The sequence below is a fragment of the Oncorhynchus mykiss genome, chromosome 5, assembly GCF_013265735.2.
Source record: "Oncorhynchus mykiss isolate Arlee chromosome 5, USDA_OmykA_1.1, whole genome shotgun sequence".
In the NCBI taxonomy this organism is placed as follows: Eukaryota; Metazoa; Chordata; class Actinopteri; order Salmoniformes; family Salmonidae; genus Oncorhynchus; species Oncorhynchus mykiss.
Window position 1 is genome coordinate 36,170,596 of NC_048569.1, and position 12,526 is coordinate 36,183,121.

Genomic DNA, 12,526 nt, shown 5'->3' on the forward strand with positions numbered 1-12,526 from the left:
TTCAGTCCGCCTTTTAAAACAGCTCATGCACTAATAGAGAATTATAATCATTTTCACAATTTCACAGTATTATTCAAACCTCAAGAGTGTGCAAATATACATAAAACACAGGAAAATCTAGATTGACTGCACTGGGCCTTTAAGCTTTACTGAATAACTGGGCCTTCTGGGAGGACATGTAAGCACATTATTATAGGACGACTTGTTGGGAGACTGATGATTTGCAACAGACTGTGCATTTCAGTATCACAAAATCAAAATACAGCCAGACTGGCCTGCTACTGTCCCTTTCTAGACCTTATAAACTGTCGAGGGTACACCCACAACTGATCCAAATGGAATGAATGGAATAAAACATTCAAATCACAGGGCGTTGTGCCATTATTCAAATTACATTTTTACTGCAGTTTACAGCTTAGAGTAGACTTTTGTACTCACCATAATACAAGTATTCATTGCATTGTGGCATTCTAGGCTACACTAGTTACTTTTATTGTCCCTCAACAAGATCAACAGGGGAGCTTTTGAGCTGCATGTTTCATGTCTTCACTGTTCTTTCATACACAATGACACACCTGGCCTCTTCACTGCCAATCAGCTATTCCTCTTTGTTCTTGTGGATTTATATTGAAAATGTATGCAGCTTTGAATATTTGTCTAGTTAACCTATTGCAGATCAGGACAAACAATCCACCTAACACTATTGTCACTATGAATGGTAGATAGAGGGCAGGATATACAGTTAGACTTGTAGACTATATTAACCTGTGGTATAGTTAGCTGACGAAAAAGTACCAAACCACCTTGCTAGAGGAGGTGCATGCAAGCAGAAGAGTAAATTACCCTCCCCTGTGCCCAATAAAAAAAACACACAACTCTCCCCAAAACAAAACCCTCCCCTATTTTGCACCCCCCAACCCATTCACAATGAAAATAAAGATATTGCAACTCAGTGTTTATATAGTATGATTCTAGTCTGTTCCTGAGCACATGGTGGTCCCGAGTAGTTTAGAATTAATCAGTCTTACTGTGATATTTGCCATTTTTTGACAGTTACCAAACACGGTAATGATTGGGCAACAATCAGGCTTTCAGGCTGAAAATGGTATGGGTTCCCCATAATAGAAATGTGGTAGGCTAGGCCTACTCTAAAATGTGATCAGAACAAAATAAAAGTTCACAAATCAAATCATTCACATTATATTTGACCTCATGCACAGTATCTTTAATCCATACATAGTCTACACACAAAAAGGCATGATAGTCAGGGCACAGCACATCAGCACCACAAAAAACCATTCACAGATTCCCTATGGCTCTGACTGAGATTAATATAGATGTGTAATCTCAGTGGAATGTACAGATCCTAAGTGCCAGCTGTCTTCTGAAAACATACAGATAAGTGTAAGCTCAAAACAATAAAAAAGACACAAAAATAATCAAAATCCCAGCTATGTGCTTATAAGCTGCTGCAGCAAATTGCAAACTTTTATATCCCCTCCCCATGGCACGTGGACGCAACATGTATTTAAGTATACTGTGAAACAGTGTATTTAGAGTTTCTTTTTAGTTTTAACTAGGCCTTTCTCCACCAGGCATCGGTAGAACTCCTGGATGTATGTGTACACACACTTCCAGTCAGGCTCACGCATCCGCAGCAAGTCTTCAACGTCCAGCAGAGGGGGGCAATCTGCCAGCCTCCTGCAGCCAAAAGAGAGAAGAGGAGAGAGACACAGGCCTGAGCAGTCACAATCCGTATGTCCCCAGGCAGGATCTACTGGCAGCTGAGTTAGAGGACACTACAGGGGAGTTCTTTTCAAAAGCGTTTTTGCCAAGTATAATCTATCCCTGCACAGCCCTTGGGGCCTTCATGTGCATAAAGTAGGAGAAGGCACATTTTGTCAGAGTAGGTTTCTGTGGCTATGTGTGTGTTTCAATATTTGTTTAGAACAGATATAGGGAACTTACTCTGCAGTGCTGAAGGCCAGCTCAAAGTTGTCCTTGCGTGCGTTGGGGTTGAGGATGGAGTACTCAAATGCATCTGGGAAGAACCTGTGCACCAGCGCACAGAACGCTATCCCATCACTCCAACTGGAGGAGAAGTTGTGGATTTCCACCCCCTGCATGAAATAAGGGAGGAAGGGACAGAGAAAGAGAAAAACAAAGAGAGCAGGGAGAGTGTGGATTTACAAAGACAATTATATAGTGAAGTAAGGTCGGTATGCTGGGGACACAACAGAACATTCATGTAGACATAAGATGGAGAGTGTACATATTCCCTGCCGTTCTGGGTGGCATCCTGCTTATGCACAACATTTGCATATCCTCCGGTGAGAACCTGCCTGAACTTGTTGAGTGCTCAACACATTTCCCCCTGGTGCACCTTGCCTTTTGTCGTTTCCTTACTGATAATAACTTTGTACATGTGTGCGTTCATGCAACAACCACACACACACCATTTGCCATTAGACATAACTGTCTGGAACTGGAGTTGTTGACATCTTTTGTATGACTAGCAACAGTTAGTGAGCATATGCTCCTTTACAAGTGGTCCCTAGAGACGGATTAGTACATCAGCTGCACTAAGGCATACTCCAGTGACTTATGATGGAAAACAACGGCCAACACAGAGTCCCCGTCCCAGCAGGGCCCGATGAGTCCGACACATCTGGATGACTATGTGTTGATTTTCTCTCCACATCAAGGGCTCCCGAGTGGCACGGTGGTCTAAGGCACTGCCTCTCAGTGCTAGAGGTGTCACTACAGACCCTGGTTTGATTCCAGACTTGTTTTTTAAACAACTAATTGACCTACGTTGGTTCAATTATTGAATTCCATTTCATTCGTTTTTTTCCTGTGAGCTCAATGTGCAGTCTCTCTAGAGACAAATCAGATCATGCCCGGACTGTGCAACGTAGTAGGGAGTTGTAGTTTCCAACAGGCCAATATTCTACATTGTTTAGTGCATAAAACGTTTTATGCACTAACGTTGTATGGGAACGTTGTAGGAACATTTCTGTGTATCAGTTGTCAGTACAGCGCCTGACCGAACCAAAGAAACGTTCTTCCTAAAAAAGTAACATGCCTTGTTACTGTTGCTGAGCCAATCAAGGCCCTGATTACTTTTTGGGGAGAACGTTTTTTTGGTTCCATCACGTGATGTCCTGACAACTAATACAAAGAAATGTTCTTGCAATATTCCCTTGAAATGTGTCCAGAACATTATTATCTTATATTCTGAGAACATGGCAACCATGTTCTGTGTATGTTTGATGTGACGTTGATGGAATATTCTCGTACCGCTATACACATGTTCTTGCAAGGTCCCATAAAACGCATATAGAGCATTAACATGGTATATTCTGAGAACATTGTAAACCAGTTCTAGATAACGTCTACTTGACATTAAAGGGACGTTCTCCTAACGTCAATGACAAAACATGCTAAAAAAGGATCTCAGAAGGTTTTTACTAACATAGAATGTTCCCCTAACTAACGGAAAACTGGACACTCAAACATTCGGGGAACATGACTGGTAACATTGCAAACATGTTCTCTCTCTCCCTAGAATTGTTAGCTGGGAAAATCCTTCCAACGCAGAGGAACTCTTTTTCACAGCCCTTACCTATACCTAACCAGCTCTATTGTTGGTTGAGTTAATCATGTACAACCCCCCAGAACTCTACATTTAATTACAATATGCCCATGTAATTGGGGGCAGCTGTATAATATTCCCTGCTCTTTTGAGTGCTACCTCACTCGGTCAGAACCTGCCCAAACTTCTTGAATGCAGCAACATATTTCCCCCTGGCGCACCTTGCCTTTTCTTCTTTCCTTACCGATAATAACTCTGTACACGTGTGCGTTCATGCAACAAAACCACACACACAGACTTACACACAGTATTCAACATAATTTGCCATTAAACATCATAACTGGAACTGGAGTTGTTTGACATCTTTCCTAACTAAGATTGAGGCCAGCTTTTGTTTGACTAGCAACATTTAGTGAACGTACACTCCTTTTCAGAGAGACCTCCGATGCTTACCTCATATGGTTCGGTTTTGGCCCTGCACCAATCCAGTAACATCTGCTTGACATTTTTCATGTTGGGTGCTGCAGTGACAGGGGAAGACTGATGAGCTGTTGCGATAGCTGGGTTGGCCATGCTAGGGAGAGAGGATAAACACGTTATTTAACCATGCTGAACAGACATAGACATGCAGAATTTGATCAATCACACGTGAAGCACGGTTGACTGTTAGCTCAATGACTCACTCACCTGCTCGTTGTCTTAGACAAGGAGCTGGTGGTTGACGCAGGAAATTGGCTGTGCACTGTAGAGAAACAGAAGGGGATAGCAAGAAAGAGGCAGGGAGTGATTTTGAGTAGTGGAAAAGTTAATCTCTCACAATTCCACTTTGATTTGAAAGCTTGAAGTGTGTGTGTGGCATGCATGTGTGTGTGTGTGATGTGTCCTGGTGAGGATATGATACTCACTGTGTGATTTAGGCTGGTGATTGCTGGTCTGGCCCCTGTTCATTCCCATTCGTCCTGTGCCTGCTTTACTCAAAGCCTGCTGTCTCAGGTCATCTTGCCGTGACCCCCGCTCTTTCTCTCGCTTCTCTTTAGAGAGGAGAGATGTAGAGGGAGAAATAGCATTGTAGTATAGAAGAAGGAGAGCGAGATTATTGTCAGTAGTTATAGGTACTAGAGGAGCTGTCAGAGTGAGAAACAAAAGATGTGATCCTGTCAAATTTCACATTGAAGTTCTCTCTGACCTTACCTCTCTTCTTCTTGAGCAGGTCCCTCAATGCAGCGCGGATCATTCGTCTTTCATCAAAATCCACAGCCTTATCCAACTGTCAGAGGTAAACACACGTAGAAACCAATAGATGAGAGGGCCAAAATCAACCCAACTACTGCATGTCTATGTGAAGTACGCACCGCGAGTGCCCCACCAGTTTATTCAGGACTTCTTCATCCTCAATAGCAGCTAGCTGCTGACTGGTCAGTGTGCCTGACGACGTGTCGCTGGGGATCGTCTCGGAGGCCTCGTTGGCAGACGCAGCCCCCACTGCTCCCTCATCAGGTCCCTCCTCCATGTCCAGTATACTGTATGGGGCTTATAAAGGAGGTAGATAATGGAGATAAGGGGGCTCCAATGGCAAGAATTCCTACACAAATATCTAAAGAGCCAGAGCGAATAACGTTGTTAGTTTGATTATCATCCATCATTGATGGATCCATGGAAAGCAGTTGCATAGTTGGCAGACGTACATGGCCTACCTAAAACATAGGATCATCCATCTCTCTTTTCCCATGTGGCAAGACACGTGGTCAGAGGAGGACAAAGTATAATCATTTGGTGGGGGCTTATATTGGTCCTCTTTCACACATGCACAATTGTGTATTAATTCACCTGTGAATTGGAAATATCCCAGAGAGACCCTCAGAATGGGGTCAGAACCAGGGTCTGCCATTATCAATGGTGACCCTGGAGCAATTAGATGCCTTGCTCTATGGAACATCACCAGATGTGCAACCTTTTGGTTACTGGCCCAACACTCGTACCGCTAGGCTACCTGCCACCCTGTTAGTGTGACACGTGTGCGTGTGTGTGTTTACAGTATTTGTGTGTTAGAGAGGAAAAAGATGTGTAGGTGTGTGGAGAGGAGAGGGATAGTTCTATCTATAGTAGCCATTATCAGTACATACTGTACCATCATTCATAAAATATAGTTTAGAATTACCTCCATAAAACTAACAGGGTGAGGCAGCATTGGCATTTTAAGTTTCAACTCCCAGTGATGTGCAGAGAGCAGAATTGTCATAATGTAAATGCGTAACACCATCTGTTCAACCTGTAGTCTGTTCAGCAATCTGAACATAAACACTGGGGGGGGGGGGTTCTAAACTGACTTTTTTACCCGTTATTTTACCAGGTACGTTGACTCAGAACACGTTCTCATTTACAGCAACGACCTGGGGAATAGTTACTGGGGAGAAGAGGGGGATGAATGAGCCAATTGTAAACTGGGGATTATTAGGTGACCGTGAATGGTTTGAGGGCCAGGACACCTGGGTTAACACCCCTACTCTTACGATAAGTTCCATGGAATCTTTAATGACCTCAGAGAGTCAGGACACCCGTTTAACGTCCCATCCGAAAGACGGCACCCTACACAGGGCAGTGTCCCCAATCACTGCCATGGGGCATTGGGATATTTTTTTGACCAGAGAAAAGAGTGCCTCCTACTGGCCTGCCAACACCACTTCCAGCAGCATCTGGTCTCTCATCTAGGGACTGGCCAGGACTAACCCTGCTTAGCTTCAGAAGCAAGCCAGCAGAGGTATGCAGGGTGGTATGCTGCTGGCCAGGACCAACCCTGCTTAGCTTCAGAAGCAAGCCAGCAGTGGTATGCAGGGTGGTATGCTGCTGACATAAACCATGCTGCTCTCGAGAACTGTTTGATTTAACTCTGAAGTGCCCTTCTTATTCTCTCAGCAACCGGCCTAGAGCAGCACACAAACAGTATAAAACAAATATAGTAATAATATGTACAAATATAGTAATGTAGCTTCGCTCATTTAAACATCAATCATCCATGAAATTTGCACAAGTACATAGAATGAGAAAAATAGATGGATAAAACACAGACGCACAGACTGACATCCAAAAAGTAACTACACATACAGTACACAAAGCATAACGTCAAATCATATAGAGGAAGATGAAATAACGTGGTGTGCCCAGTGGGTTTAACATGGATAATTGGGTCATATTTGGTTCAGAGGTTGATCAATGAGATTACAACCTATATTCACCCACTCAAAAGAGACAGCCAAAAGTTAGTTGTATTCCCAATGTGTTATCATTATGCCTAAAACCATCTTAAAGCACAACCAAATTCCAATAGTAAAGCAATGTTTGATGTTTGGTTCAGTTTTCGCTGTGCTTTCAAGCAAGTTCAAATGGGAATACAATGTCATATTTTGTTTATCACTGTGCTCCATCTAACAGCAGAACCAAATGACATGGTGCAAGTGGTCAATAACATTTGAGATACAATTGTGAATTTCTCCTACCAAGCAAAAAGGCAGTAACTGCTCATTTGGTCGAAAATGAGTTGTAATGTTCCTACATTAAATGCATGCTTAATCATGTGGACATGTATCCTTCCTCTGTTGTATTGTGTTCTGGAGAAAATGGGGGTCATGTTAGCAGTAACTGCATAAAGGTACTGTGAAACCAAGGTATATAAAAGCCATTTTTCTCAGTTCCACTCTGAGCAGTTACTGCCTTTTTGATTCGTAGGGCATCATAGACCTGCGATGACCTATGCATGCTGTCTTGAACATGCCTGCTTTATATGATAACATAAGAAGATTTATAGTTACAGTAACCTCAAAATGTGACCATGGATGTGTTACTCATTTTAAGGTTAAATGTTTCATTTGTTTGTAGTTTGCCTTAACCTCGGGCCTTTCACTGTATTAAAAAAGTAATATTGAATTTGGTTGTCAACGCAACCAAATATCAACGTTTTATGGAGATTCATCTTCTGCTTGGATAGTTCCATCTATAGCACTGACTTAGTTTGGCTTTAATTCCAGTTTGTCTACAAATTAATAATTGATATGTTAGATTCAGGTCTCCATCTCAACCACACATCGAAGCCCTTTCCTGCAGTCAATGACCAAAAGCACCCTCTTTGGCCTCATGGGTGGAATGTAATTCATCTTCTTCATCATTTTATAATGAATAAATATATATATTAACAATGAATATCTGGTGTTTCTATGTCAAACAGTTTAGTTATATTTCAGTCTTCTGTGATGTAGTACATAAAGTGTAATATTGAGATGCAAACTCAACATTGAATACATTTGAACTCTATATCTGACATAGTAAACGTGTCTTCTTTTCATAAGCCCGTAACCATGTGTGAGGTGTATACTTTTGTTTCCAAATAGATTTGTTGAAGACCCTGATTTAGCCCACTGCAGTAAAAAGTTAAAGAATCGGAATAAATCAAATCAAAGTTTAAATCCACATTAAATGCTACTATGTATATAGGCCTAAATATCATCATTGATGATCTATGAGTGGTAAAGTATGGTCACATTTCATTTGCTCTGTTAACCCTACCCTTTGGAATGACTTAAAATAGCAACAATAAATCTATTTCATTCTTAAGCAGAGATTTCACAACAATCATTCTCCTCATAGAACATTGGCAATAATCCGTGTTAAACATCATGGCTAAGCAGGGCTGAGTTTGGTTAAAACCCTGGATGGGAGACTAAATGGTACTATAGCTGTAGATATATAAATTCTCCAGTAGGTGCTTCTCAGCCTGTAGTTTTTTTATGATAGTGGATTTAACGTTGAAAATCTGACATTGATGTAAAGGTACAAATTCAACATATTTTATGCAAAAAGTAACCACCTGCAACCACAGGGCTCTCCAGAGGTTGGTGCAGTCTGCCCAACGCATCACCGGGTGCAAACTACCTGTCCTCCAGGATACCTACAGCACCCGATGTCACAGGAAGGCCAAAAAGATCAATGACAACAACCACCGGAGCCACTGCCTGTTCACCAGTACAGGTGCATCAAAGCTTTGACCGAGAGACTGGAGAACAGCTTCCATCTCAAGGTCATCAGACGACTGTTAAGCAGCCATCACTAGGCGGCTTCCACCCGGGTTACGTAACCCTGCACCTTAGAGGCTGCTGCCCCATATATATAGACTTGAAATAACTGGCCACTTTCATAATGGAACACTAGTCACTTTAATAATGTCCACATATTTTCATATACTGTCTATACCACTCTGACATTGCTCATCCTAATATGTATATATTCCTTAATTCCATTATTTTACTTTTAGGTTGTGTGTATTGTGTGTATTGTTGTGAATTGTTAGATATTACTGCACTGTTGGAGCTAGAAACACAAGCATTTCGCGACACCCACAATAACATCTGCTAAACATGTGTGTGACAAATACATTTGATTTGATTTTGATTTGATTAATGTTTTTCTATGTTGACATTTGGTTACCATGACATAATCCTGTGGTTGAAATTTCACCCTCAAAACCACCATTGCTATTAAAAGTTTTTAAAATCCATATATTTTTCACAATACGTTGACAAATGTTGATTCAACCAGTTTTGTGCCCAGTGGGAAGGCTGTTATAGGAATTGAGACTAGAAGAGACAGCATGGGAGTTAGAGTGAAAGTGTCACAGACCTACCTGTTCACTGGGTTCTGTCGGTGTCTTAGGGGACACAGCAGCTGTTTGCGGCAGGTGATGAAGACTTGCGTTTCCCCTCGATGTTCAGTACCCCTGTCCCACTCTCTCCTCTTCCTCAGACTTGCACAAGGGAGTGCTGAGCCCTAACACCACACCCCCTGCCTCAGCGTTGGACCAGAATGGATGTTTTGGGGGGGAGGAGAGGGGTACTGGTGAAAATAACTACTCAGGGCGAGGAGGAGGGAGGAGAACAGACTGAATCGTGGGACTGACTGTCCTCCCTTCTCTTACTACTTCCTTCAAAGCTCTTCTCCTCAATTGACTATTATGTCATGTAAAACTTTATGAGGCTTAACTAGATAGATTACCATGTCTTTGTAATGACACCGTTTTGACACAAAGCTGTTTATCAACTCAGGGGGGTGAGTGAAGTGTTGTTTAGAGAGCCCTATATACAAATGATATGAGAGTAAGCGAAAGGGTGAAATGCTGAGCAGAAGGGGGAGCAACAACACTACCTTATTCAGGCAAAAAAGTCAAGGAGTTGTTCAGCGACATCACTCTGTTTACAGAGAGCCAAGACATCCCTGTATGGGAAGAAAGAACACACACATATTTGGCAGAGAGTTTAGATAGAAAAAATAATCTACTCTCATTATGTTATTTTCATACAAGGTTGACTGGGGGATTTTGAGGTCAAACATCAGTAACCAGGGAAATGGCTCCACCACGTATGTGGTAAACTGAATAAAATTCCTACAGTATTGTATACCGGTAGTCTGGCTATTTATTTTACTACAGTGTGTTTGGGCTGTTTGTTCAACTGTACTTTGTGTTTGCTTAATGTGTCTAGACATGCCATTGTCCATTTTGCTAAACTAAAATAAGACAGGAGACACACATGTTTTTGAACCAGTATATTTGAGCCAGCCTTCCATGATTGTAAAATCAATACAATAAAATAATTATTTACATGTAACGTTTTCAGACAACATCAACCGTATATACATAAGAGCCATACACTGTAAAGGCAGCATCTCCCATAACTCGTCAGTGCAATATGTGCATTGCTCTGCCCTTATAGCCAGTCAAAGACAACCTCTGTGTGAACAAGCAGCCTGACTAGTCAAACCCAGAGTTGTCAAACTGACTCAGTCTTACAAATCAAATGCAGATCTGTGATGCTGGTACAGTTTAAATAGGTATTCTAAGGGCTGTGTGATTAAAAAGTATCTTATCATAAATGCAAAGTTGCTAAACAAAATTGGCCTTTCGATCAGTAGGCTATTTAACAAACAGATTATAACAGTTGACCAGGAGACAAACCGGGGTTGTGGGCAGACGTGCTTTCAGCTATTTGATCTCGCTTCAACTGCCAACTTACTTAAGTTATTAAACAAATGGTCTGCAACAAACTATGTTGAAGACTGAGGTATTTAACTACCATCAATAACATGATCCTCTCAATAGACATTTTTGAGAATGGCATTCATCTTATCTTCATTCAAATTACTAATTTATCAGGTTGAGGCTGGAAACAAATCATTATGTGTCTACTGCTGTGCATATGACAACATATTGGGGGAAAAACATCAGGCGGGTATAACAAAAAATATAACCATTTCCAAATAGTCTATCAAAGGCTAAGGGGGGCTAAGTCTCACACCTGAATGTTATTTGACTGGGAAAGGAAGATTAGAAACAACTTCATCAACATCTTCATAAGGTCCTTTCAGTAGCACTAGCCTTAAGATGGGTGTAATTGAATGACTGTATATGAATGGACAAAGCCATTGATCACGTGACACTATTCATTCCTATGTGAAGACTCAATAGCGCATTTGAAGCCAAATTAACTTCTTGATGCACCCATCCCATTAGCGGGATCATTTTCGTCAACATCCGCTGAATTGCAGAGTGCCAAATTCAAATTAAATTACAAAAAATATAACATTTTCATGAAATCACAAGTGCAATATAGAAAAACACAGCTTAGCTTGTTGTTAATCCACCTGGTGTGTCAGATTTCAAAAAAGCTTTTTGGCGAAAGCATACCAAGCATTTATGTAAGGACATCTCTCTCAGCAGATAAAACATTACAAAAAGCTAGCAGCCAAGTAGATTGGTCACGAAAGTCAGAAAAGCAATTAAATGAATCGCTTACCTTTGATGATCTTCGGATGTTTGCACTCACGAGACTCCCAGTTACACAATAAATGTTCCTTTTGTTCCATAAAGATTATTTTTATATCCAAAATACCTCCATTTGTTTGGCATGTTTTTTTCAGAAATCCACAGGCTAGAGCGGTCACGACCGGGCAGACGAAAATTCCAAATAGTATCCGTAAAGTTCGTTGAAACATGTCAAACTATTTTTATAATCAATCCTCAGGTTGTTTGTACGATATATAATCGATAATATTTCAACCGGACTGTACCTTCTTCAATAGGAGAGAGAGAAAATGTCTGCTCCAAGCTGCTCCCAGCCATACAATGACGCGATGTGATCTTTCTCGCTCATTTTTCAAAATAGCAGCCTGAAATTATGTCTAAAGACTGTTCACAACATGTGGAAGCCATAGGAAAATGAATATGGTTGATATCCCTTTAAATAGAGTGAAGGCAGGCAATGGAACAGAGAGCTTTCAGGAAAAACAGCACTTCCGGGTTGGATTTTCCTCAGGTTTTTGCCTGCAATATCAGTTCTGTTATACTCACAGACAATATTTTGACAGTTTCGGAAACTTTAGAGTGTTTTCTATCCTAATTATATGCATATTCTAGATTCTGGGCCTGAGAAATAGGCAGTTTCATTTGGGTAAGTTTTTCATCCAAACATCAAAATACTGCCCCCTACACTCAACAGGTTAAGTCAGTTAAAGGGCCTCCCGAGTGGTGCAGTTGTCTAAGGCACAGCATCGCAGTGCTAGCTGTGCCACTAGAAGTTCTGGGTTCGAGTCCAGACTCTGTTGCTGCCGGCCGCGATCGTGAGACCCATGGGGCGGCACACAATTGGCCCAGCGTCGTCCAGGTTAGGGGAGGGTTTGGACGGCAGGGATGTCCCTGTCCCATCGTGCACTAGCGACTCCTGTGGCGGGCCAGGTGCAGTGCACACTGACGCGGTTGCTAGGTGTACAGTGTTTCCTCCGACACATTGGTGCGGCTGGCTTCCGGGTTAAGTGGGCATTGTGTCAAGAAGCAGTGCGGCTTGGTTGGGTTGTGTTTCGGAGGACGCACGGCTCTCAACCTTCGCCTCTCCC

At 41.8% G+C, this 12,526-nt stretch overlaps 1 protein-coding gene across 1 annotated transcript; it reads right to left on the bottom strand.

Annotated features, from left to right (window-relative positions):
- Positions 1 to 326: 326 nt before the first annotated feature.
- smtna (smoothelin a) lies at positions 327 to 10,000 on the bottom strand. Its single transcript, XM_021602619.2, has 8 exons — positions 9,267 to 10,000; positions 4,962 to 5,125; positions 4,787 to 4,862; positions 4,501 to 4,626; positions 4,283 to 4,337; positions 4,049 to 4,169; positions 1,969 to 2,120; positions 327 to 1,701 (listed from the first exon to the last, which is right to left on the bottom strand). Exons 2-8 carry the CDS (start codon positions 5,103 to 5,105, stop codon positions 1,554 to 1,556), a joined length of 822 nt encoding a protein of 273 aa, XP_021458294.2. The 5' UTR covers positions 5,106 to 5,125; positions 9,267 to 10,000; the 3' UTR covers positions 327 to 1,553.
- Positions 10,001 to 12,526: the final 2,526 nt, after the last annotated feature.